The 27,256-nt window shown below is 47.6% G+C and overlaps 1 protein-coding gene across 1 annotated transcript in view; it reads right to left on the reverse strand.

Annotated features, from left to right (window-relative positions):
• ttpal (tocopherol (alpha) transfer protein-like) overlaps positions 1-16,692 on the reverse strand; it is a 38,784-nt gene extending 22,092 nt beyond the window's left edge. The window contains exons 1-3 of the mRNA XM_038803211.1: positions 16,232-16,692; positions 4,178-4,655; positions 836-1,029 (exon numbers count right to left, since the gene is read on the reverse strand). Coding sequence (XP_038659139.1) covers positions 836-1,029; positions 4,178-4,646 — 663 coding nt within the window. The 5' untranslated portion in view covers positions 4,647-4,655; positions 16,232-16,692. The remainder of the gene's footprint in view (positions 1-835; positions 1,030-4,177; positions 4,656-16,231) is intronic.
• Between the last annotated feature and the right edge of the window lie 10,564 nt (positions 16,693-27,256).

Here is a 27,256-nt window from a genome sequence, read left to right on the forward strand (position 1 = left end):
GGGTAGTGGGTGCCTGGAACTCGCTGCTGGAGGGGGTGGTGGAGGCAAGTATGATAGAGACATTTAAGGGGTGTATTGACAAATACATGATGGGAATAGAGGGATAAGGGCCCTGGAAGTGTAGAATGTTTTAGGTTAGGCCAGGGCAGCATGGTAACACAATGGCTAGCTCTATGGCTTCACAGCGGCAGGGTCCTAGGTTCGATTCCCCACTGGGTCACTGTGCGGACCCTGCATGTTCTCCCCGTGTTTGCATGGGTTTCCTCCGGGTGCTCCGGTTTCCACCCACAGTCCAAAGATGTGCAGGTTAGGTGGATTGGCCATGCTAAATTGCCCTTAGTGACCAAAAAGGTTAGGAGGGATTATAGGGTACAGGGATAGGGTGGAAGTGAGGGCTTAAGTGGGTCGGTGTAGACTCGATGGGCTGAATGGCCTCCTTTTGCACTGTATGTTTTATGTTCTATGTAGACGGGCAGCTTGGTTGGCGCAGGCTTAGAGGGCCTGTGCTGTACTCTTCTTTGTTCTATGCTCTTCGTTCAAACCTCCTTCTTTGTTAAACTCCAGAAAACTTATCCGATTGGTTCTTTAATGATCAGAGTGTGTAAACAGTTAAATTGTCACTGATTTGGCAACAAAACCTGTTGCGTTCAAACAAGGAGGGGGGGGGGGGGGAGCCATTTGATCCTTTCTCACCTGATTATAACAATGCCATATTGACAGAGAAAGAGGAACAGTATGAAATCCATAAATTAGGCACGTTAGAGTCAATGGTATCTCTGCCTAAAACCCTGAAAAAACTTTAAATTTTACTTTATATTATATACTTTATATTTACCTGTAGAATTCCAATGACCTTTTTGGCCATGAATGGACCAAGCTGTGCAGCTTGGGCCAGGGTAACGCCACTGTAGTCTGCAAGGATGACAATTCCATTCACCTGATTCTCTTCTGCCCGAACAAGCTTCTCCAATGTTATATAAATGGCACGAATGTTTTCTGTGATAGGATAATCACCAATCCTCCATTTCCCTAGAATATAAGTTACATGTTTAAGTGCCTTTGCAAAGCACAATGACTCACAATTAAAATACAACACGCTTTGATCATCCCATACACAATCAGAGAAACCTAAGGCCTTGAATATTTCTTTCATCATCCACATGGACAGTATAGGAAAAATGTCCAAAAAACTGTCACAATTAAATCCTGATTTTAAATGTCATTAAATAGACAATTCATATATCTCCAGTACAATGATTGGTAATTATTCATTTGAATGCCCGCGAGGAAAAGCTCAGGAGAAAATCTTCAGTTCTTAAAGTGTGTTACAGAATTCCTTAAAAGATCTAAAGAGATAAATTCATAAGATTTAGGAGCAGAATTAGGCCGTTTGGCCCATTGAGTCTGTTCCGCCATTCGACCATGGCTGATCTTATTCTGGCCTTAACTCCATATATATATAGATGTATATGAAGTGTATTCTCTACATGTTATTTTACTGTGGCCAGCTCTCACACACCACCTTCTCCGCAGGCAGCTCTTCAATCCGAAATTATTGCACATCCCAATGAAGTGATGAAATAAAACATCTTGTTAGTTTTATTAATGAAACAGGAAGAATCCTCACTGGTGTATGGGGATTACTGGCAGGCCCCGGTTTAATTCCAGGCGTACAGCAAATACTTCATGACAGTTTTGAGTCAAATATTGGGGACTGTGCACAATGGGAAGTGCAAACAGAAACACAGGACCAAAATGTAAGCTAACAACAAGGACAGAAGTACAACAGCAAAGTGAGCAGAAATAGACATTGTAGAGCAGACAATAAATTGAGAAAACGAAAAAGGGTATAGGGAATCACGCTTCTTTGTATAATATTTTTTTAAAGTTGCTTATATGCATATGAATTTATGAACTAAGTGCAAGAGCAGACCATTCAGCCCCTCAAGCCTACTCCGCCATTCAATAAGATCATGGCTGATCTGATTGTTGTCTCAACTCTACTTTCCTTCTTACCTCCTATACCCTTTGATCCCCTTGTCAAACAAGAATCGATCTGACTAAGCCTTCATAATATTCAATATAGTACAGGCTGAGGTAGATGGATTCTCAGCCTCCACCACTCTCTGGGGAAGAGAGTTTCACAGACTCATGATGCTCTAAAAGAAAATGTTTCTTCTCATCTCCATCTTAAATGGGAGACTTTAAAAAAAAACTGTGTCCCCCTTCTTCTAATCTCTCCCATGAGGGAAACATCCTTCTGGCAACCACATTTTCAAGTCACCTCAGGCTCTTATTTTTCTCAATAAGATCGCCTCTCATTCTTCTAAACTCCAATTGATACAGGCCTGACCTAGCCAACATTTCCTTGTAGGACAACTCCCTCATCCCAGGAATTAGTCAAGTGAACCCTCTCTGAACTGCTTCAAATGCAATTACATCCTTTCTTAAATAAGGAGACCAAAATTGTACAAAGTATCCCAGAAGTGGTCTCATCAATACTCTATACAATGGTAGCAAAACATCCCCACTTTTATATTCCATTCCCCTTGCAATGAACATCAACATTCCACTTGCCTTCCTAACCGCTTGCTGTACCTGTATACTAACCTTCTGTTTTTCATGGACTAGGGCACCCAGATCCCTCTGTATTTCAGAGTTCTGCAATCTCTCCCCATTTAAATAATATGTTGCTTTTTATTCCTCCTGCCAAAATTGACAAGTTCACATTTTCCCACATTATACTCCATCTGCCAATTTTGTTCCGGCACTCAACCAGTCTACATTCTCTTAAAAACGTACTTTCCGACCTACTGGGCTAAACAGCTGGCTTTTAATCAGACCAAGGCATGCCAGCAGATGTGCAGGTTATGTGGATTGGCCATGCTAATTGGGTTCAATTCATGTACCAGCCTCCCCGAACAGGCGCCGGAATGTGGCGACTAGGGGCTTTTCACAGTAACTTCATTTGAAGCCTACTTGTGACAATAAGCGATTTTCATTTCATTTCATCTTTGTGTCATTAGCAAAGTTAATTAATATAGATTGTAATTAGTTATGTTCATTGTTCCCAATGGAAGTGCTTCAATAAAACATTTGGTTCTTTCATTCTGAAGTGGTTAGGGCACTACAATCGTCAGTAATGCCGTAGCAATAACAGATAACAGTGACCTTATTACACCTGTCTATGTACATTACTGCCTCAGAAAGTAAGTCAAAAGAACCATACCCTGTCAGGAAGAGGCACACAGCCCTCCTACAATAAAGATGATAGAGTCCTCCTCTGCTTTTAATTACTGTTTTCAAGTAAAGAATAAACAGACAAGACAACGTAGAATTATATCAGCTAATTGTCAGCAATACAGCTTTGGATTCTGTCACCATTGAATGCTACCGAAGGTATACTGCTGATCTGTGGTTAATAATCCTATAAATCTAATTATGTAAAAGCTTCATCGGCTGTTAAGTGTCACTCAGCACTATTCTGGTTCAGCACAATTATCTTTCAATTATAGGACTGGAATTCAAAAAAAAATAATAGTGACAATGAAGCTGTTCTTGATTGCCATAAAAATCATTAGAGAAGGGTCTAGTCTGGCTTGCATGTGACTCCAGACCCATAGAAATATAGTTGACTCTCAACTATCCTCTGAGATGAGGCCCAGCACATGGGCAACAAATACTGGCTTTGGCTGTCATGCCCACATCCCATGAAAAAATAAATTAAATTATGTGGGGGCACGGCAGTTAGCATGGCTACCTCACAGCACCAGGGACCTGGGTTCAGTTCCGACCTTTACTGTCTGTTTGGAGTTTGTACGTTCTCCTCTTGTCTGTGTGGGTTTCCTCTGGGTGCTCCCAAGGTCCACAGATGTGCAGGTTATGTGGATTGGCCATGCTAAATTGCCCCTTAGTGTCCAAAGGTTAGGTTGGTTATTGGGATAGGTGGGGCGGGGAGTGAGGTGCTCTTTCAGAGGGTTGGTGCAGACTGGATGGGTCAAATGGCACTGCAGGGATTCTATTACTCCAACCAAGTAGCTCTTTAGAAATCTTGCCATTGCACAGCCTGGATATTTTAATTTATTTTAAGATTTAAGAATTACATGGTTTTCAATTAAGCACGCTCACTTTGCTTTAAGTTTTTCAAATACGCTTTTGCTCAATTCTGTTCATTTACCTGGTCGTATTACCAAAATACACCGACCGTATGGATCAGGATAAGGGAGAACAGTAAGAAATCCAGAGTCTAGCACATGTTTTATTGCAGATGGTTTCAAATTTGTAAACACCTCGGGCCAGGTCCTTTGGCTTGCATGATAATTCATTAAAAGCTTCAACGCCCTGTCATAATCAAACTTGCGGGCTCTGAGAAAGCGTAACAAAAAGGCATCATCCATGCGGGTTTTTAGATTTGGTGCTTCCTTCAAAATCATATCTCGGAGAGCTTGCACATCGCGGAGCCTCCATTCAGGCTTCTCCTGAAGCTCTTCCTGTGCTTTAGCGATCAGATGTGGGCTCAAGGTGCACACGTATGGCTGCGTTTTGGGGGAGGCTTGTAATTGAAGGTCTATTGGCATTGAAGGGGCATCACCATCACAGGGGGCATTCTCTTCTGCTATCAATGACTTGTGAGATTCTGTCTCCATTATGAAATGCTGAAGGAAAAAAACAGCAGACATTCAGAATAGTTATGTTTTCGATATAGAGTACCTCAATATACATTGGAGCAGCACGATGTATTAATCAATAGAAGTAAACTCCTCACCAGCTACCATTATTGTGGAATAATTACATTTTGTGTAATTATTTCAATTTCTATCAAGGTTTTCCACAACTGGTTTTCATGGGTATAGTAGCTTGCAAAACCTGGGGCGCGATTCTCCGAAATTGAGACAAAGTCCCAACGCCGGAGTGAAAACCGGAGTGTTTCACTCCGGCGTCGGAGCCCGCTCCCAGCCGCCTATTCTCCCGGGGGACTAGAAACGGTGTCGCATATTTTACGCGCACTGGGCCTTGGCGTCGCGTAAATCACGCGGCCGGCGTCGAGTAAATGAAGTCACCCGCGCATGCGGGGTTTCCGTCCTCCCCAAGGCCGCCCCGCAAGAAGATGGCGGATGGATCTTGTGGGGCGGCGGAGGAAAGGAGGTCCTCCTTTAGAGAGGTCAGCCCACCCTGGTGGGCCCAGATCGCGGGCCAGACCCCATCGGAGGCCACCCCCCGGTGCAGGAACCCCCCCCCCCCCACCAGCGTTCCCGCGCAGTTACCGCCGGCAGCGACCAGGTGTGGCGGGAACCTGTCATGTTGGGGCATCCGTTCAGCTCATCCGGGCCAGAGAATCGCCGCTTGCTTTTTGCAAACGGCAAGCGCCGATTCTCCGAGCGGCCAGCCATGATTCTCGCCGCGCTGGTTGGGGGGGGGGGGGGGTGGGAGAATCGCTATGCAGGTGCCGTGGCGGCGTGGCGGGACTCACGCGGCGCCCCGGTGATTCTCCCACCCGGCGGGATCTGATTTGTTTGTCAAATGGGTACAAGAGGACCTATCTTGGACACCACTGTGTCTAGGTCTTTCACTTTCCGTGTAACAATTCTTCCCCCTTGTAACAATTCTTCCCCCTTAACACAGGCACCTGGCTCAAAATAACAGCCAATATCTAAAGTTCTGGTGCGGGATTCTCCCCTATCCGGTGGGGCGGGGGGGCCCGGCGGGATGGAGTGGCGTCAACCACTCCGGCGTCGGGCCGCCCCAAAAGGTGCGGAATCCGCACCTTTAGGGGCCAAGCCCTCACCTTTAGGGGGCTAGGCCCGCACCGCAGTGGTTTGAGTCCTGCCAGCTGGCGGGAAAGTCCTTTGGCGCCATGCCAGCCGGGGCCAAAGGGACTCTGCCGGCCGGCGGAAGTCCGCGCATGCACGGGAGCGTCAGCGGCTGCTGCCGTCATCCCCATGCATACGCAGGCGGGGGTCACCTTCGTGTCGGCCATCGCGGAGGGTGACACGGCCGACGTGGAGGGGAAAGAGTGCCCCCACAGCACAGGCCCGCCCTCGGATTGGTGGGCCCTGATCGTGGGCCAGGCCACCGTGGGGGCACCCCCCGGGGCCAGATCGCCCCCCCCCCCCACCCCAGGACCCTGGAGCCCGCCTGCGCCGCCTGGTCCCGCCGGTAAGGGAGGTGGTTTAATTCATGCTGGCGGGACCGGCATTACAGCAGCGGTAATTATTCCAAGTCCTTGCGATTGCTGTGATTTTGCCAGAAGTGCAACCATTCACCATGTGGGTGAATGAGCTTCCTCTAGTGGCAACTTCTGAATTTTTGTCTTGAACTGTGGATGAAGGAGCTTCCTCTGGTAGCAAACTTCTGAATTTCTGGATTGAACTGCCGATATCTGACTTTTTTTAAAATTTAGAGTGCCCAATTTTTTTCTTTCCAATTAAGGGCAATTTAGCGTGGCCAATCCACCTACCCTGCATGTCTTTGGGTTGTGAGAGTGAGACTCAAGCAGACATGGGGAGAACGTGCAAACTCCACATGGACAGTGACCCAGGGTCGGGATTGAGCCCGTGTCGTCAGCGCTTTGAGGCAGCAGTGCTGCTGATAGCTGACTGATAAACTCTCCATTATTATCACATGCAAAAGCCTTGATAAACTTGCTTGATTTCTTTGAGGACGCAACCAGCAAGGTGGATAGTGAGGAATCTGTGGATGTGGTGTATCTAGACTTCCAGAAAGCCTTTAACAAGGTGATCCAGAAGGTGAGATCATAGGAGATTGGGGTAGAGTACCAGATTGGTTTGAGGATTGGCTGACTGACAGAAAGCATATGGTCAGGACAAATGGGTCTTTCTCTGGCTGGTGAACTGTAACTAGCGGGGTGCCACAGGGACCTACTCGGACCTCAACTGTTTACAATCTATATAAATGATCTGCAAGCATAACATAGTAAAATTTGCGTATGACACTGAAGTAAGTGGAAAAGCAGGCAGTGAAGAGGAGATAAAGATTTTACCAACAGATATAGATAGGGTAGGAGATTGGGCCAAAATTTGGCAGATGGAGTTCAATACGGATAAGTGTGAGGTTACTCATTTCGGCCTCTTAGAAATGCAAATTATTATCTAAATGGAAAGCGGATTCAAAATGCGTCTGGGCAGAGGGATCTGGCTTTTTTTGTTCATGAATTGCAGAAAGTTGGTATGCTGGTACAGCATGTAATTAAAAAGGCAAATGGAAAGTTAGCGTTTATTGCAAAAGGACTGAAGTATAAAAGTAGAGAGGTTTTGTCGCAATTGTATAGGGTGTTGGTGAGACCACATCTGGAGTATTGTGTCCTATTTTGGTCTCCTTAATTGTGGAAGAATGTGGTGGCATTGGAGGCAGTTCAGAGGAAGTTCACAAGATTGATTCCAGGGATGAAAGGGTTGACATATGAGGGGAGATGAAACAGTTTGGACTTTCTGATTTTTTGGACTCGCTGGATTTTTGAAAAATGAGAGGGGATCTGATTGAGGTATATAAAATACCAAAAGGGATTGATAAAGTAAACGAAAACCAAATGTCCCCCCTTGTGGGGCAATCTAGAATGAGAGGTCACAGATATTATTTCAGAGGCAGTAGATTTAGAACTGAGATGAGGTAGAACTACTTCTTGCAGAGGGTGGTGAAATTGTGGAACTCGCGTCCCCATATTGCGGTGGAGTCCGAGGCATTAAATGGCTTCAAGGAGATATATTTCTGATGAAAAAAAACAGTCAAATGGAGATGGGGAACAGGTGGGGAGGTGGATTTGAGACCAGGAAAAGACCAGGAAAATATTATCATTGACCAGAAACTGAATTGGACTAGTCATGTAAATACTGTGATTGCAACAGCATGTCTGAGGCAGGTAATACCCCACCTCCTGACTCCCTAAAACCTGTCCACCATCTACAAGCCACAAGTCAGGAATCTGATGGAAATCTCTCCATTTGCCTGGATGAGTGCAGATCCTATAACATTCAAGAAACCCAACACCATCCAGGACAAAGCAGGCACTTGATTGGCACCTCATACGCACAATAAAAATTCACTCACTCTTCCACTGATACACAATGGAAACGGTGTGTACCATCTACGTGGGCGGCATGGTAGCACAGTGGTTAGCACTGTTGCTTCACAGCGCCAGGGACCCGGGTTCTATTCCTGACTTGGGTCACTGCCTGTGCGGAGTCTGCACGTTCTACCCCTGTCTGCGTTGGTTTCCTCCGGGTGCTCCGGTTTCCTCTCACAAGTCCCGAAAGACGTGTTTGTCAGATGAATTGGACATTCTAAATTCTCTCTCAGTGTACCTGAACAGATGCCGTATTGTGGCGACGAGGGTATTTTCACAGTAACTCCATTGCAATGTAATGTAAGCCTATTTGTGACACTAATAAAGATTATTATTATAAGATGCAATGCAGCAACTCAGCAAGGCTCCTTCGACAGCACCTTCCAAACCAAGGTCACCGACCTGGAAGGAAAAGATCAGTAGATGCACGGGAATACCATGACCTGGCTTGTTGCTCTCCAAACCACAAACCATCCTGAAACAACATTGCCACCGTCGCTGGGTCAAAATCCTGGAACACCCTTCCGAACATCACTGCGGATGTTCCTACAGGAACTGCAGTGATTTAGGAAGGCAGCTCACCAGTACCGTCTCAAGGGCAATTAGGAATGGGGAACAATGACCCCACATCCCAGCAGCTCCTACATTCTGTAAAAGAGAAAAGAAATATTCTAATCCATGTGAAACTATTACCTTTCAGGGTTTATACATTTTGAAAGGCTGTAAATGTGCTTAACAATGCAGATCTGATACTTTCTGTACATTAGAAAGTATCTTCTCTAAAATGCTAGTGTTTGAAGCATACCAACAAACATCTAGAGAACAAAAGATGGGCAGCACGGTAGCATGGTGGTTAGCATAAATGCTTCACAGCTCCAGGGTCCCAGGTTCGATTCCCGGCTGGGTCACTGTCTGTGCGGAGTCTGCACGTCCTCCCCGTGTGTGCGTGGGTTTCCTCCGGGTGCTCCGGTTTCCGCCCACAGTCCAAAAGATGTGCGGGTTAGGTGGATTGGCCATGCTAAATTGCCCGTAGTGTCCTAAAAAGTAAGGTTTGGGGGGGGGGGGGGGGGGGATTGTTGGGTTACGGGTATAGGGTGGATACGTGGGTTTGAGTAGGATGATCATTGCTCGGCACAACATCGAGCTGTGCTGTACTGTTCTATGTTCTATGTTCTATGTGCATCTGAAGCAGACATACAATCTGCATTTCTCTTCTGGAACAAAACAAATAAGTGGACTAAATGAAACCTTTGCTAGTCCTTCTGCAGCCTGGTCTTGTTAGGGGCTGGTTTAGCACAGTGGGCTAAACAGTTGGCTTGTAATGCAGAACAATGCCTCGAGCATAGGTTCAATTCCTGCACCGGCCTCGCTGAACAGGTGCCGGAATGTGGTGAGTAGGGACTTTTCACAATAACTTCATTAAAGACTACTTGTGACAATAAGCGATTACATATTTTATACACCTCAAAACGTACAGCAGCAGATGTGACTGATTTATGATCGCATCTGCAACTCTGTCTAAGCTAAAGATGGTGTCCTTACTTAACTCTACAAAAGGTTTGTCTGACATCAAAAGGTACATAAGCTAATAATTTCCTTCAACTTAGAGTCAATGAATCCCCAGCCAGTGTTTCCTTTCCTGTCTGCAGGTAAAAGTCCCTGTCACAACCCCATCAACCTCAGGAAGAGTCAAAAGGTGTGGGACGCTGGTTACTGGTTGGCCCTGAGCTCAGCGTCCTCACCACTACTGCGCTATTACCAAGGTCTCTTTCTTCCAACTCCACTTTCGCTGTTGCCTGAGCCCCACATCATGGACTGCATTTTACAGGCCACCTGTGGGCAGGTAAATAGGCAGATGGACCTTTTCACCACCCCCCACCCTGTCCAAAATACCCCACTATCCCTCTCTGGGGCCTATCACTGCCACTTCCTTGGTCTACTGTCATATAAGAGTACCTTTAAGAAATGGTTAAGAAATGTACCTTTAAGAAATGGGTGTTTACCAGTGATGTCAGAGTTTGGGTGGAGCTGGGCTGTCTATCAGCTTTTTACTTTTGTTTTAGGCTGTTTGCTGCAGGGTGTGTTTTAGTTTTGTATTTCAGTGTTGGAGCTGAAGCCAGACAAAGCAGGTGTACTGTTGATCTCTCTGCCATCAAAAGACTATCTCTTGATCATTTGGTGATTCAGAATTATAAATTATTTCAGTAATGAATGTAAACCGGATGTGCTTCTGTTAAACGGTGTTTCTTTTGTCTTCTAGATGTTGTTTGGGAAGTTATTAAGGATTACTTAGTGTAGTATTCTTTGGGGGTTGTATTTAAATTAATGGGTGCCAAGATGTTCCTTGTATGTTTTAAAAAGGTTAACTTGTTCATAGAATAAATATTGTTTTGCTTGGAAAAATACTTTTCCATTTCTGCTGTACCACGTCTGTAGAGTGGGCCATGTGCTCCCCATACCACAATCTATTAAAAGTTGTGGGTCAGGTGAACTCCAGGATACACTTTGGGGTTCTCTAAACCCTGGCCCATAACACTACCAAGAGTGACCACTGCTCTTGCTTGGTGCTGCCCATGTGCAGATCTGCAGTATGAGTTGGGATGTTCTCTCACATTGCCAAAGCTGAAAGATTTAAGTGGGGTGAGCCGGGGAACATGGAGATGGGCTCATCTCTGAAATTTGCATCGAAATGTAGGGAGCCCACCCTCGGTGTAAATTCCAGCCTCGTGTCTGCGTCTCCTGCCAGTTCAGCTTCTAGAATCATCTATTTGGCAGTCTCCCTGCCTCAATCCTCAAATCATCTGAAATCCCGTATCCCCGTTCTGTTCACCCCTATCTTTCTGAAATTTCAGTAGCCTTGAATCCAGAAGAGTTGACTTCAAAATGCTCCCACTCACTTCAGCTTTTTCCATAATCTTTCTCAACCTTGGTGAACTTCTCCTGTTTCCGCACTGTTTCTTTGCTCTTCTACCACCTTGTTTCCTTCCATGGTGTGTTGCCATTCAGCCACTATATTTTTGTCCTCTGGTATTTCCTGCTTCCATCCACCTTATCACCTATTTCCATAAATCATCTTAAAACCCTTCCGCTCTGCCATCTTTGTTCTCCAATTCGTATCCTACTTTTTTTTCTTTTTTTGCCTGGTTGGTGTCTATGCTGTTTTGTAAAAAAGGAAAGACTTGCATTTATATAGTGCCTTTCAAAACTTAGGACATCCCAACGTTCTTTGCAGTTAGGGATTTCTGAGGTGTAATCACGGATGTAACATAGGAAATGCAGCAGCCAAAATGTGCACAGCTAGCAAACCTCTGCAAACCGCAATGATCATGACCATATGAATGAACTGTTGATTGAGGGATGAATATTAGTCCGGACACTGGGCATAACTCCACTGTTCTTTAAAAGAGAGCAATGGGATCTTTCACATGTACCTGAGAAAGCACTCAGGGCCTTGATTTAATGTCTCATGTGAAAAACCACACCTGCTCAGTACTGCAAGCTGGACTATCAGCCTTGACACTTTTATTTTGGGGTGTGGGTGCGGGGGGGGGGGGGGGGGGGGAGGGGGGGAGGGGGGGGGGGGGGTTGTCCACCCAGAAAAGCGAATTGAAGCTTCTTCCTGTATGCAAGGAAATTATATAAAAGTGTGTAATGACGTAGGCCGGGCCTTTAAGATTGGCCAATTAGAATACGCGGTCCCTGATTAGTGGCCCAATCAGGGAACCCCTTTCTGTGTATATAACAGGGAGTGTAAGATCCTCTGCACTCCCGGTGTAGACGGCAGACTGAATGGTCATGGTTGTTCAGCTGTTGGGTTTGTAAATATAAGGAATTCTGGTGATGGGACTTCTGCCTCCGTGGACTTATTACAGTGGCGATGAGGAAAATGGAATGACTCGAAGAAACCTGCTCGTCAGCAGTTGTCACATATTGAGGGTAAGCCGCTGACAGGTAAAATGCCTTAATTCAGAAAGTTGACCCTTCAGTGGAAGACTGGGCCCAATATGTAGAGCAGATGAAGTACTTCTTTAGAGCTAATGATATAATTCCGGATGAAAAGCAACGGGTCATTCTCACTTTTCCGGAGGCACCGGACACGAAAACCTTCCAGGAATTGACGGACTTAGTAAAAGAGTACGATGACCCTCAGCCACCTCTGACCCTGCGACGGTACCGGTTTTACTCAGCATTCCAAGACACTGGGGAGTCAGTTGCAAACTTTTTAACAAGATTAAGGCTTGCGAATTTGGCCTCATGCTAAAAGAGATAGAACATAGAGTGCAGAAGGAGGCCATTCGGCCCATCGAGTCTGCACCGACCTACTTAAACCCGCACTTCCACCCTATCCCCGTAACCCAATAACCCCTCCTTTTAAAAAAATAAATTTAGAGTACCCAATTCACTTTTTCCAATTAAGGGGCAATTTAGCGTGGCCAATCCACCTATGTGCACATCTTTGGGTTGTGGGGGTGAAACCCATGCAAACACGGGGAGAATGTGCAAACTTCACACGAACAGTGACCCAGAGCGAGGATCAAACCTGGGACTTCAGCGCCATGAGGCAGCAGGGCTAACCCATTGCGCCACGTGCTGCCCTCCAATAACCTCTCTTAACCTTTTTGGTCACTAAGGGCAATTTATCATGGCCAATTCACCTAACCTGCATGCCTTTGGACTGTGGGAGGAAACCGGAGCACCGGGAGGAAACCCATGCTGACATGGGGAGAGCATGCAGACTCCGCACAGACAGTGACCCAGTGGGGAATCGAACTTGGGACCCTGGCGCTGTGAGGCCACAGTGCTATCCCACTTGTGCTACCGTGCTGCCCACAGAGATGCTCCGAGACTGTTTGGTATGTGGAATAAATAACTTAGCAATACAGAAATGTCTGTTGACAGGGGCCGAGCTGGATTGCAAACAAGCATTGCAGCTGGCTTTGTCCTGAGAAAAAGCAGCAAGTGGAGAGCATGAGTTACAGGATACTCCGATGGAGGTAGACGCCCATACCAGTGAAACTGAGTTAAAGGACTACTGCTGGGGGATAGGCAACTGCATAGCCAACCTCAGGAATGACTCAGATAATAAGTTTAGCAGGCCCACTTGCAGAAGCCCTCCCAAGCAAGGGAAAATTAGGTCCAGACAGAAGGCAGCCCCTGCAGCATTTCGCCTGGCAAAATATTGTAGTTGTTGCCAGAGATAGGAGCTAGAAAGGAGAAATATAAGCCCAACACCTTCATCTTGGAGAAGGTCTCGTAGACTGGGGTACAGGAGAATGCATACCCTAGAAGCCCCACCTACCTCCGATGAGGAACAACTACCATTGCAAAACTCCGCACCTCGTTCGCAACTCATGGTATCCCGGAGCTGTTAGTTTCGGATAATGGATCAGTTTTCACCAGCCAGGACTTCAGAAGATTTATGAAGTCGAATGGCATTCGGCACATAAGGACGGCACCATACCATCCGGCATCAAATAGTTTGGCGGAGAGAGCCATCCAGACCTTAAAGTTGGGTTGAAGAAACAGCCAGCAACATCATTGGACACCTAACAGTCGCGCTGGCTATTTGACTACAGAACAACCTCACACGCCACAATGGGAATAGCACCGGTGGAGCTACTCATGGGCAGACGGGTCCGGACCCGGCTGAGTCTACTATTCCCGAATTTAAGCGGCAGAATAGAGAGACACCAAGAGGCCCAATGCAGAGGCCAAGACAACACTCGCCAAGAAAGACAGTTCAACACGGGTGAAAATGTATGGGTCAGAAATTATGTGAATGACCCCATATGGGTAGCAGGAACAGTCAAGGCCAGTACAGGACCTGTGTCGTATGAGATACATGTGGGAAAACATGTAATAAAGAAACACCTGGACCAGGTGTGGGCCTCATATTTGTTTCCTCCTCCGGAGCTGACTCAGACCAGCCTACCAAGGACCGTGGAGAGTCCTCCCCGACAAACTATTCAGGCCCCTCCGACACCACTGGTGAGGACACAGGACTCGGATATGGACACCGTGGATGATGCCACAGCTGTACCTCTGCCACCGGAGGCGCTCGCATCAGAAAAGACGGGCGGCTTGCCATTATACTGTCATGTGAGAGTACCTTTAAGAAATGGGTGTTTATAAATGGGTATGTATATAAATATCTGTAGTGAGAGGACCTTAAAGAACTGGGTGTTTATTACTGCAGTGATGTCAGTGAGTGGGTGGAGCAGGGTGTCTATCAGCTTTTTACTTTCGTTTTTGGCTGTATGCTGCAGGGTGTGTTTTAGTTCCATTTTCAGTGTTGGAGCTGAAGCCAGACCAAGCAGGTGTACTGCTGTTCTCTCTGCCATCAAAAGGCTATCTCTTGCTCATTTGCTGAATTATAAATGTTCTCAGTAGTGAATGTAAACCTAATGTGATTCTGTTAAAAGGTGTTTCTTTTGTCTTCTGTATGTTGTTTGGGAAGTTATTAGTTATTACTTAGTGTTGTATTCTTTGGGTGTTGTATTTGAATTGATGGTTGCTAAGATGTTCACTGTATGTTTTAAAAAGGTTAACTTGAGTTCATAGAATAAACATATTTTTGCTTTAAAAAATACTTTTCCATTTCTGCTGTACCACACCTGTAGAGTGGGCCGTGTGCTCCCCATACATAGGGGCAGGTTTAGCACAGGGCTAAAGCGCTGGTTTTCAAAACAGACCAAGGCAGGCATGGTTCGATTCCCGTTCCGGCCTCCCCGAACAGGCGCTGGAATGTGGCGACTAGGAGCTTTTCACGGTAACTTAATTTGATGCCTACTTGTGACAATAAGCGATTTTCATACCACAATTTATTAAAAGTTGTGAGTCAGGTGAACTCCAGGATACACTTTGGGGTTCTCTAAACCCTGGCCCATAACAATGCACCCCCCCCCACCCCACCCCCCACCCCCCACCATGTCGGAGGCCGAAGTGGAGGAGCCGGACCCGGTGCAAAAACAAAGCAGGAGACCCATGAGTCACGAGGATCATGGGGGCTCCTTGGACTTGGGGGGGGGGGGGGGGGGGGAGGGTAGGGGAGAGGTGTAATGACTTAGGCCGTGCCTTTGATATTGCCAATTAGAATACACATTCCCTGATTAGTGGCCCAATCAGGGAACCCTGTCTGTGTATATAACAGGGTGTGTCAGATCCTCTGCATTCCTGGTGTAGACAGCAGACTGAATGGTCATGGTTGTTCAGCTGTTGGTTTTGTAAATAAAAGGAATTCTGGTGACGGGACTTCTGCCTCTGTGGACTTATACAAAGTGCAAACAGTTAGAGAACCTCTGTTTGCTCCTACATTCTTAAGGAGGGGTCAATTTTGGGGTCAATTACTAGGGGGCATAGGTTTAGAGGAGATGTACGAGGCAAGTTTTTTTACAGAGGGTATGGGTGCCTGGAACTCGCTGCCGGAGGAGGTGGTGGAAGCAGGGACGATAGTGACGTTTAAGGGGCATCTTGACAAATACATGAATAGGATGGGAATAGAGGGATACGGACCCCGGAAGTATAGATTTTAGTTTAGACGGGCATCGGCGCAGGCTTGGAGGGCCGAAGGGCCTGATCCTGTGGTGTACTTTTCTTTGTTCTTCGAGGGTAGGAAGTACATTGAAATAGAACCCGACTTGACTAATCTATGGAATGGGCAGCACTTGAGTGTCTGTTTGGGGTGTAAATCTGAGACTTTGAATATCTGGGCCTCTTGACATCCCTGGCATTGCTCATAGCCTTTGGAAAGGTGAGGGGGTTATATATTCGGCGAGCAAGTCCCAATCAGGCAAGTTTTGAGACTCGGACAGACTGAGAGGGGTCAGCAGTTTGCCAATTAATCAATACATTGCGTACAATGAATCAGGCCACAACCAGGAAGTGAGTTCAGAGGCTTGAGGCATATTGCATCACTGGTGCTGGGATGCAGGAAGCCTGCACACAGGGCATTTAACAATAAAACACCAAGTTAGCTGAATGATACAGATTCAGTCCTGCTGTTATATTCGGGGGCTGGGAAGAGGGCACAAGATGTTAACAACGTAACAAAGGTGACCCCCCCCCAACGCTTGGAGAGCCGGTCTCCCTATTTACAGTGCCCGCTTGCGGAAGGGGAAATAGCTACAAGTGAAGGACAAGCGCGTCACTAACCTGCCCGGTCCGCGGTGCCGGGGATGAAGGTCAGCAGGAACTGTCCAAAGACCGGGCCGGAGCAGGAAGGCTTTAAGACGGGAAGAGGGGCTGCACTGGTCGCGCTTCACCTCCAGCCGCAGCTCCGCGGGCACCGGCGCCGCCAACAGCTCATCAGGAGACAGACATTAACCAGCCCGAGCAGCCCAGATTGAGAAAGCAGCTCACTTAGTGGGCGTCAAACCCTCAGCACACAAACCTAATAATGAGCGCGTGAGGACGTAAAATATATCGGTCCAGCCAGACAGGACTGTCACTGACTTGTCCGCTCTGGAAATGTCCTCTGGAAACACCGGGGACGAGCTTCATCATTCCAAAGGATGAAGGCCATTTGAAACAGGAGAAGCTGGGTTTGCCTTTAGATTGAAATGCTTCAAAGGGCTACATTCTAAACCGAAACCAAACTGTCACACCTAACAGCTGTCCCCCCGCCCCCCAGATTGTATCCCATCGGTCGATATATTTGCTCTTGTAGCTTTAAAATGGATTATGTTAATATGTGACATATTTTCACAAGTGTGATTGGCAGGAAAGTGCTGACCAGTGAGGTGTTACCATCAAAGTGCCAAGGAGCTAGATTTGACATTCTACTTCCATGTTGGCCCTGTTTGTGTTGGGTGCCACAATCTAGTTAAGTGGAACTGAGAGGCAACAATTGCCCGGAAATAATAAACAGATTACAGCTGTTTTATCTGGAAAGGAGAAGGCTGAAGGTAACCCAGCTTCGCTGGGATAGATGTAGAGGACATGTTTCTATTTGGGGAGGATCAGAAACTAGACACAGTTCTGCAGAAGGATCATTTACATCTGAAACATTAACTCTTTCTGTTCTCAGATGCTACCAGACCTGCTGCGGTTAACCAGAATTTTCTGTTTTTACACAGATTTATTGGTGACCATCTTGCAGCTAATAAAGAATTCAGGTGACATGGAGTCATCGAGGCGAAGAGCAGGGATGCATTTAAAAGGAGGGAGAGACATATTGATTTTAAAATTCTCATCCTTGTTTTCACATCCCTCCATGGTTTTGCCACTCATGGGGTGGCACAGTGGTTAGCACTGCTGCTTCACAGCTCCAGGGATCTGGGTTCAATTGTGGAGTTTGCACTTTATCCCCGTATCTGCATGGGTTTCCTCCCACAGACTAAAGATGTGCCGGGTGGGTGGGTTGGCCATGATAAATTGCCCCTCAGTGTCCAAAACGGTAGGAAGGGTTACTGTATTATGGGGATAGAGTGGAGGCTTCGACTTAGGTAGTGTGGTTTTTCAAAGGGATGATGCAGATTTGATGGGCTGAATGGCACTGTAGGGTCTCTGTAAAGTGTAAGGTCGCCATCGGCTGTTTTCCCCTTTGAGGGCGGATAGCTGACTGATGGTGATTTAACCTGAGGATCACCACACCTCCATTGAGGGGAAAAATTGAGAAGGCAGGGCCTGTCATCTCCTTCAGCCTCACAACCCTCTGAAGGTGTCTGTGCTTCTCTAATTCCGCCCACTTGAACAGTACCGATTTTAATTGTTCCATCGTTGGTGTCCATAAAATATATTCAATGACCGAGATGCTATGTTCTGGAATTCCCTCTCTAAACCTCTCCATCTTTGATTTGCTACTTTAAAAGTTGCATCTTTGACCAAACCTTTTTGTCATCTAAACTAATATACCCTCCATGGCTTGGTGCCCTATTGTGTTCTTTAATATTCCTGTGAGACGCTTGGTTATACTTTATTAAAGCTGCTATATAAATAGAAGTTGTTAGAAAAATTGTTTGGGCTCGATGGAGTGATATGGGAAGAGATCGGTGCAGAATAGGCACAGAAACAGGCTGCAGTTAGTTTTTTTTGTGATTTCACTTTTACCTGCCGTATTCTCTTTGCTTGTCAGTGGGTGTTCAATATATCTGGGGCTTTCCTTCTGAAGTTCCCTCAAAAGGCATTGAAATTTGTTGGCTGTGATGTTTATAAAGGCTGCCATAGGAGCAATTTCATTAATATTATATAGAATTTACAGCACAGAAACAGATCATAGAATGTACAGTGCAGAAGGAGGCCATTCAGCTCATTGAGTTTGCACCAGCCCTTGGAAAGAGCACCCTACTTCAGCCTGCACCACTGCCCTAGCCCCGTAACCCCACCTAACCTTTTTTATTTTTCCCCCATGGGGCAATTTCGCATGGCCAATCCACCTAACCTGCACATCTTTGAACTGTAAGAGGAAACCGGAGCTCCCGGAGAAAATCCACACAGACGCGGGGAGAAAGTGCAAACTCCACACAGCCAGTCACCCGAGGCTGGAATTGAACCCAGGACCCTGGAGGTGTGAGGCAGCAGTGCTAACCACTGTGCCATCGTGCCGTTCCATTTGGATGCAATAGTAAAGGAGGGAGGGTGACATTGATTTCAGATGCTGTCTTTTGGATGCGACATTAATGTGACGCCCTGTCTGTCTATTTAGTGGATATTAAAGGAATTTGAAGACTACATTTCTTGGTTCAAGAAATGTAGGACCTACTTACTGATGCACGATCAATTGCATAAAAGACTCCGATTGGTACAACTGTGGCTTTATTGCAGTCAGATGCATGGCCGCCTACTGCAGCTGGTGAAATGGCAGCTCAGAGGAGGACACGCATATTTATACGGCTCCTTGTAGGCGGAGCCAGCTGGCAGGGGCTACTGGCGAACGTGTAGTGCGGGTTCTACCTTACATCCCCTAATACAAGTGCACACAGTGGTTCACCACATTCACCCCCTGTTACAAATGAGTCCGGCGGGGGTGGTGTGGAACTATATACAATGTTGCAAGTTATTTACAATGGGGAGGGAAAAAAATGTCCATTTTGACTGTCCGGTGCCCGTCAGAGGTTCAGTCTATCCAGTTCTTTGACGATTCGCTTGGAGCAACGTAACGGTGGCGGCGATGGAGGTGCTGGTGTCGCGACGTCGGTGCTGGCGGTGTTGGTGCTGGCCAGTAGTTGGATGACCCCGGGAACGTGCCGAAATCTTCATCGTCCTCTTGCGTGGGTAGGGGAAGGAGAGATGGACCTGGTGGGGTTGGTGTTGGTAGCGCCGGGGGAGGGGAGGGTGGCACGTGGGTGGGGAAGTGTGTTGGATTGGAACCTGATGGAGCCAGGTCCCTGAGGGAGACAGTATCTTGGCGGCTGTCGGGTAACTCCACGTAGGCATACTGGGGGTTGGCGTGGAGCAAGTGTACCCTATCGACCAAGGGGTCTGCCTTGTGGAGTCGGACGTGCATACAGAGAAGGACCGGTCCTGGAGCTGCGAGCCAAGTCGTGTTTGCTTTCTGCACATAGTTTTCTTTTAGGAGTGCCATCGCTTCCGCGTAATTCAGGGGCGTCCTGGATCAACGGGAACACGCTGGAGCTCAACCTGGAGTACAAGACCTGTATCTTCTGAGCTTCCGTCGGCGCGGGGGTCGCAGCTTTGATATAAGCCTCAAAACAAGCTAGCCAGTGATTAAAGTCCTTTCTGGCGTCGGGCGAGTGTGGATCAAGCTGCAGGCGATCTGGTTTGATTCTGATATCCATTTCGTAGAAAATCTGACTGCAATAAATTGATGCATGATCAATTGCACAAAAGACTCAGATTGGTACAACTGTGGCTTTATAGTAGTCAGATGCGTGGCCTCCTACTGCAGCTGACAAAATGGCAGCTCAGAGGAGGACATGCATATTTATACGGCTCCTTGTGGGCTGAGCCAGTCGGCAGGGGCTACCGGCGAACCTGTAGTGCAGGTCCTACCTTACATCCCCTAATACAGGTGCACACAGTGGTTCACCACACTTACATTGTTATAGGCGCTGATTGGGTGCCTTTAATTTAAGGTGAGAAATGGTGTCCTTGCTGCTCCTGACTTTGTCAGACACTGAATGCCGTATTATTGAGGATGTTGTGTGTAAGAGGAAAATAATGAATATGGTTTGTTGCAACAATTTATTAAGGCAGATAATGAATATGGTTGATTAATGCATCTTTATAGGGATTAAATAAATACATCAAAAAGGGACTAGTGAATCTATGTAATGTACTAAAGGGACATTTAGAGGGATAGAGGGATTTAAAACTATATAATTGTATGAGGAAAGGTTTAGTAAAATTCCACATTCAGGGCACAAGACATCATCCAGCTAACATTTTGATGATGCCAGGACACAAAGGCACTGCTCGTTGGATGCTTATGTGTTTAAACAGCCAGCTAGTGTCAATAAACCTCAGGGGTGGGATTCTCCATCCCGCCAGACCCGTTTCCTGGCGCGGTGCCCCCCCGCCGGCAGTGGGATCCTCCGTCTTGGCAGCCGCCCAGTGGGGTTTCCTATTGTGGCCACACCCACGGGAAATTCTACAGCCGCAAGTGAGTTGTCAGCGAAGCGGAGGATCCCGCCGTTGGTGAATCCAGCCCCAGATGTCTTCAGGGCCCATATCAATAGCTTGAAAGATCTGACATAGCAGAAGCTATCCGTGCAAGGCCAAACCTGTTGGCAAGGCCTCTGGGCCAAGATTCTCCGTTTGGGAGACTAAATGTTGTCGCCGGGATTGAATAGCGTGTGATTCACATTCCCGTTGGAGGCGCTATTCGATAAGCGAGTCAGGACATGCAAATGGGCCAGCACTCTGCCCACATGAATTGAGATCAATTCCCATTGCCGTTGGCCTCTGGTTCGCCAAGGCCAGAATTAACGCTAGAGAGCCTGACGAGCTGGTGCTGCTTATAAGCTACTCACCACACATTCTCATTCCAGCCAAGAAGATGGCTCCAGGATACCTGCCCCCTGCTTTCTGGAAAGTGATCCAGACAAGATGCTGGCGCTCTCGAAGAGAAAAGGGACACCCTCTTCCCCAGGTTGGGCTGCAGACTGAAGCCAGCTGTTGGAACAGGGCCTGGGTACACCCACTGTGGTATTAGGAAGGGAGTTCCTGGATGTTGACCCAGCGACAGTGAAAGACTGGTGATGCAGTTCCAAGTCAGGATGATGAGTGACGTGGAGGGGAACTTTCAGGTCACTGACAATTCTAACTTGGAAATATATCATAGACTGATTGGCGAAGTTGAGACTGTTTAGCTTGGAGAAGAAAGGTCCAAGAGGAGATTTCATAGAACTGTTCAGAAATCATGAGGAGTCTGGACAGAGTAGATAGGGAGAAACTGCTCCCACTGGTAAAAGTATCAAGAACCAGAAGGTGCAAATTTAATCTCTGAAGGAGAGTCATACAGACTTGGAACTGGCACAGTGGTTAGCACTGCTGCCTCACAGTGCCAAGGACCTGGGTTCAATTCCAGCCATGGGTGACTGTCTGTGTGGAGTTTGTATGTTCTTCCCATGTCTGTGGGTTTCCTCTGCGTGCTCTGGTTTCCTCCCATATTCTCTGTCGGCCGACACCGGAATTGGGAAAGAGGGCAGAGAATTCGCTGTCAAGTGTAAATCGAAGTTGGCGCCAGGCAGCAAATGGAACGCCATGCTCTGGTCCCTCGACAGCAGTATGAATGTGTTCTACGGCGCATGCCAGTATGGGCATGTAAATTGTACAGTAAAGCCCATTGGCGTATCATTAACGGGCCCAACATGGCATTTTCTGGGCCTTCTGTGATGCTCCGCCTCCACCAGGAGGAATTACCAATCGCGAGGTTCACTTGTGGTATTTCAAATCGGGACACGGGTGCCGTAGCTACTGAGGAGGCGGAAGGGGGTACAAATAGTGTCCAACATCACTATAGTGTGCTGACAGTTGTGCCGCTGGCTGAAGGGGGTGTCTGCCAGAGCCGGAGGTAATTGCGGGGAGCAGCTAGGAGGTGGGCTGTGAGGTCAGTGTGGCCGGGCATGGACCACCATTGCAGCAGCCGGCAAGGCAGCCATGCGGCTGCGCACACCGCTGACTGCCCACTGGGATGTTAGCTCCACCTAGGTTAGCTCTTAGGTACCCTCTGGCCCTAGCCGACCCATCAATGGGATGGGCGTGCTCCAGCCCAACCAGTGCCATCATCCTGTTGGGAGGGTTGGCTTGCATTGGAATTGCATGAGTTCTATGTGATACCAGTGCTAGCCCATTAATGGGACCTTAATCACTCCAGGACTGGCATCGCTTTCGTCCAGGTAGAACACTTGCAATTCAGTCCTGGTATCAGCACGGAGAATTCGCCCCAATGTATGCAAATAAAATTACAGGGAGCATAGAAACAAGAAAGAGAGAATTCCAGTCCAGTTAACCTGACATCAGTAGTGGGGAAATGCATCGAGCCTAATAGAAAAGATGTGATAACAGAACATTTGGAAAGTGTTAATGGGACTGAACAAAGCCAACATGAGTTTAGGAAAGGCAAATCAGATGGCTTAGAAAATCTACTGGGGTTTTTTGAAGATGTATTTAGTAGAATAGGTAAGGGAGAGCCAGTGGATGTGGTGTATTTCTACTTTCAGACGGCTTTTGATAAAATCCCCGATAAGAGGTGAGTGGGCAAAATTAAAGCACATGGTCTCAGCGGTATTGGCATGGATTGAGAATTGGTTGACAGACAGGAAACAGATTCTCAGTTTCTGAGACTAAGTGCGAAAAATCTGTAGCATTTTGCGTGGAAAAAATCGGCGCCAGTGAGGAGCTAGCAGCCACGCCACATAAAACTCCAAGCCTTCACTAAATAAATGGCCAGCGAATGGCCGGGTCCATGGTCGCGCATGCACACAGCGACGACCTGCAGCGGTCGCGCCGGCCATGCGCGGACCCGACCTGCTAGATAGTGCCCCCCCCGGACAACCCCTCGGCACCCCCTGGCTACCCCCCACCAGGAAGCCCTCCCGGCCAGCAGCACAGCCCCCGCCCAACTGTGGGGTGGCACTGGACTCAGTCCGCAGCAGCCACGCCGGGTTCCCGCACAGCTGAGACCACAAGTTAACCGTGCCGTCGGGAAATCGAGTAGGCGAGTGGGAAAACCAATGGCAGATGCAGTATAATTTGGATAAGAGTGAGGTTATTCATTTTAGAAGCAAAAACAGGAAGACAGATTACTACCTGAATGGTTGTAAATTGGGAGAAGGGAGTGTTCAACGGGACCTGGGTGTCCTTGTGAACCATTCGCTGAAGGTAAGCATGCAGGTGCAGCAGGTGGTAAAGAAGGCTAATGGTATGTTGGCCTTCATTGCAAGAGGTTTCGAGTATAGAAGGAGGGATGTGTTGCTGTAATTGTACAGGGCCTTGGTGAGGCCACACTTGGAGTACTGTGTGCAGTTTTGGTCTCCTCTGAGGAAGGGTGTTCTTGCTCTCGAGGGAGTGCAGCGAAGGTTTACCAGGCTGATTCCAGGGTTGGCGGGACTGTCATATGAGGAGAGATTGACTAGGTTAAGATTGTTTTCAGGACAGCACAGTGGCGCAGTGCTGTCTCATGGCACCGAGGTCCCAGGTTCGTTTCTGGCTCTGGGTGACTGTCCGTGTGGAGTTTGCACATTCTCCCCGTGTTTGCATGGGTTTCACCCCCACAACACAAAGATGTGCAGGATAGTGGTTTGGCCATGCTAAATTGCACCTTAATTGGAAAAAATGAATTGGGTGCTCTAAATTTTCCCAAAAAAGGATTGTTTTTGCTGGAGTCCAGACAAATGAGGGGGGGGGGGGGGGGGATCTCATAGGAACTTATAAAATTCTTACAAGTCTAGATAGGATGGATGCAAGGAGTTTGTTCCCGATGATGTGTGTCCAGAATCAGGGGTCACAGTCTGAGGATTCGGGATAGAATGATGTTGAACATTGTACAGTCATCAGCAAATATCCCCACTTCTGACTTTATGATGGAAGGAAGGTCATTGATGAAGCAGCTGAAGATGGTTAGGCCTCAGACACTATCCTGAGTGATGTCCTGCAGTGATGTCCTGGAACTAAGATGATTGACCTACAGCCAGCACAACCATCTTCCTTTGTGCCAGGTATGACTCCAACAGCACTGTTGTACTGCAACTGTTACATGTACTATACCATTTCAAGGTGCCTCACCACAACTTACTCTATGGTGTTTAGGGATGGGCAAAATTCTGCCCTTGTCAACCACACTAATTTTCCGCAAAGAAAGCAAGTCTGAATTAGCTATTGCTAGCTCCCAAAATGCAATTCACAATGGACAACATTTTGTCCGCAAGAAGCTTCCGTAAAACAAAAATTTACTGCGTGAACTGAAATATATCCAAGTTTTCTGATGATACAAAGCTGGGTGGGAATGTAAGGTGTGAGGACATGGAGGGGCTGCAATGAGATAAAACAGATTAAGTGAATAGGCAACGAGGTGGCAGAAGAAGTATAACCCTTCATCGGGAACATCCTGCATCCACCCTGTCTAGACCTGTAAGAATTTTATCAGTTTCAAAGAGATCCCCCCCTCATTCGTCTGAACTCCAGTGAAAAAACCCTAACTGGATTGGATTGGATTGGATTTGTTTATTGTCACGTGTACCGAGGTACAGTGAAAAGTATTTTTCTGCAAGCAGCTCAACAGATCATTCAGTACATGGGAAGAAAAGGGAATTAAACAGAATTCAAGAAAATACATGAGAATACATAATAGGGCACCACAATATATACAATGTACTACATAAGCATTGGCATCGGATGAAGCAGACATGGGTGTAGTGTTAATGAGGTCAGTCCATAAGAGGGTCATTTAGGAGTCTGGTGACAGTGGGGAAGAAGCTGTTTTTGAGTCTGCTCGTCCATGTTCTCAGACTTCTGAATCTCCTGCCCGATGGAAGAAGTTGGAAAAGTGAGTAAGCCGGGTGGGAGGGATCCTTGATTATGCTGCCTGCTTTCCCCCGGCAGCGGGAGGTGTAGATGGAATCAATGGATGGGAGGCAGGTTCGTGTGATGGACTGGGCGGTATTCACGACTCTCTGAAGTTCCTTGCGGTCCTGGGCCGAGCAGTTGCCATACCAGGCTGTGATGCAGCCCGATAGGATGCTCTCTATAGTGCATCTGTAAAAGTTGGTAAGGGTTAATGTGGACATGCCGAATTTCCTTAGTTTCCTGAGGAAGTAAAGGCGCTGTTGTGTTTTCTTGGTGATTGACTGAGTCAATCTCTCTTCATTTGACAGTCCCGACATCCCCGGAATCAATCCTCATCCCCCGAAACCTTCCTCAGAAAAAGAGACTGAAACTGCAGTGGTCAGAATGGAAAAAAACACAACTTTAAAAAAAAACTTAAAACTTGTAACTGTTAATGTTCAGAGAGATTTGGGTGTGCTTGTGGAAGGAATACATTAAGTTAGCACGCAGGTACAGCAACCAATTAGGAAGGCAAGTGACTTGTTGGTCTTTTTGCAAGGGAATTGGAGTATATGAAAAGTATCGGGGAGGGCGGTCAGGTGACACATTGAGGCCGTCCCAACGGTGTGCGGCATGCACTGCGATGATGCCGTTTAGGAGGTGGTGGAGCATATGAAACCTGCATCGAACAGGTGCCGCCCCGATTTTAGCATCAAAAGTGATTCTCCACCTGATCGCCGATTACAAAATTGACGCTGGGAAATGGAGATGCCGCCCCATGTTTTCCCATTGGAAGGAGATTGCTAATGATTTACATTCCCCCCCCTGGGTGCGCAAATTGGAAAGCATTTCAGTATCTCTTGCCATTCAAGTTTATGCATGGCAAGGAATATGAGGGATTCCCGAGGGAATTCTATCGGGACGCCATTTTGAGTGGGCAGCCCGATAACTATGTTCCATGGCCGGCCACCCCTCCCTGCGCCACAAATCATACCCCCCTCCCCTCCCCCGTTCCACAAAGCAGTCCCCACCCCCAGATTGACTGGGTGCCCCCCCTGGAGTGACTCTTAAGTGCTGAAAAACCAACATTTGCAAACATCAACCACGTCAAAGAGATGTAAGTGCTTGAAACACTTTTGTCTGAAGTAGGAGATGCTAGGGAAGGGTTAGTGAAAATGCAGTGAATTTTCACTCTACTGCCTGGACTGCTCTGCAACACTCGGGTAGGGGTCTCTGACCGTGATCGCTATTGGTGGGGAGGAGAGGGAGTCTCTCTGGGAGTTTCTGATGGAGGATCTCTGCTGAGTGGGACTGATGGGGGGCTGGGAGTGTCAGTAGTGGTTGGGTCAATACCCACAGCACGCATACATGAAGGTGGCCCGACCCCCCCCACCCTCACCATGTTGGGGAGGGTGGATGCTCCTACTCGTGGCAGAGAGGGAGGGGGCCTTTTGATGTACTTTGCAGGGCACCATAGCATTGCATTGACCCCTTTTACCCACTGAGGGTCCACTGTGTCACGCCGGCGCTTGTGAAAACTCGCACACATCCTGCCAGGAGGATCTCCCGCTGTGGGGGTCGGGGCAAACCAGGGTGGTCGGGTAGGGATGCGGTGGAGACTCGGCCTTCCAGCTTCATTAATTAGATCAGGCATTTTCATAGTGGGGATCGCGGACGGGTGTCAGAAGGGTCGCACAGCCAGCCATTGCAGCGTTTCCGATCGCGGGAATTCACACGCAACAACTGTAGCAGCCGCAGCAGCTGGCTTTTAACAATGCCAGCTGCAAGCTGCTTTAAACATGGCTGGCTGTGACCAGCTAAACAAATACAGCCGCACTGTTCACATGTGCCCACTCATCAGTGCGCATGCGGCCCGGAAGTGTTGGGACCTGAACCAGGGGTCATAGTGCACTCGCGGCGGCTGACTGCGTGGTGATCATCGATGCTGAAGAAGGCGAAGATCGCGATCTGTTTTGCACCTGTTGGAACCAACAATTCTACGGACACGTGCTTGTAGGATTAGAATAGCGGTTTTAATATACTCACAACAGAGCCAGCCTGTTAGCCATTGAACTTTCAGTGAAATGGCTGGCTGACCATGTGGCACTGATCTTTATACAGCAGCTCCAGGGGGGAAGAGTCCTGGGCGGAGTCAAGGGGAAAGCCCAGTACAATTCTCGAGCATTCCCAGAGCTACTCCCCCCGGTGGTCAGGTAGTGCAACTGCACTTAC

The sequence above is a fragment of the Scyliorhinus canicula genome, chromosome 7 (assembly GCF_902713615.1).
Source record: "Scyliorhinus canicula chromosome 7, sScyCan1.1, whole genome shotgun sequence".
In the NCBI taxonomy this organism is placed as follows: domain Eukaryota; kingdom Metazoa; phylum Chordata; class Chondrichthyes; order Carcharhiniformes; family Scyliorhinidae; genus Scyliorhinus; species Scyliorhinus canicula.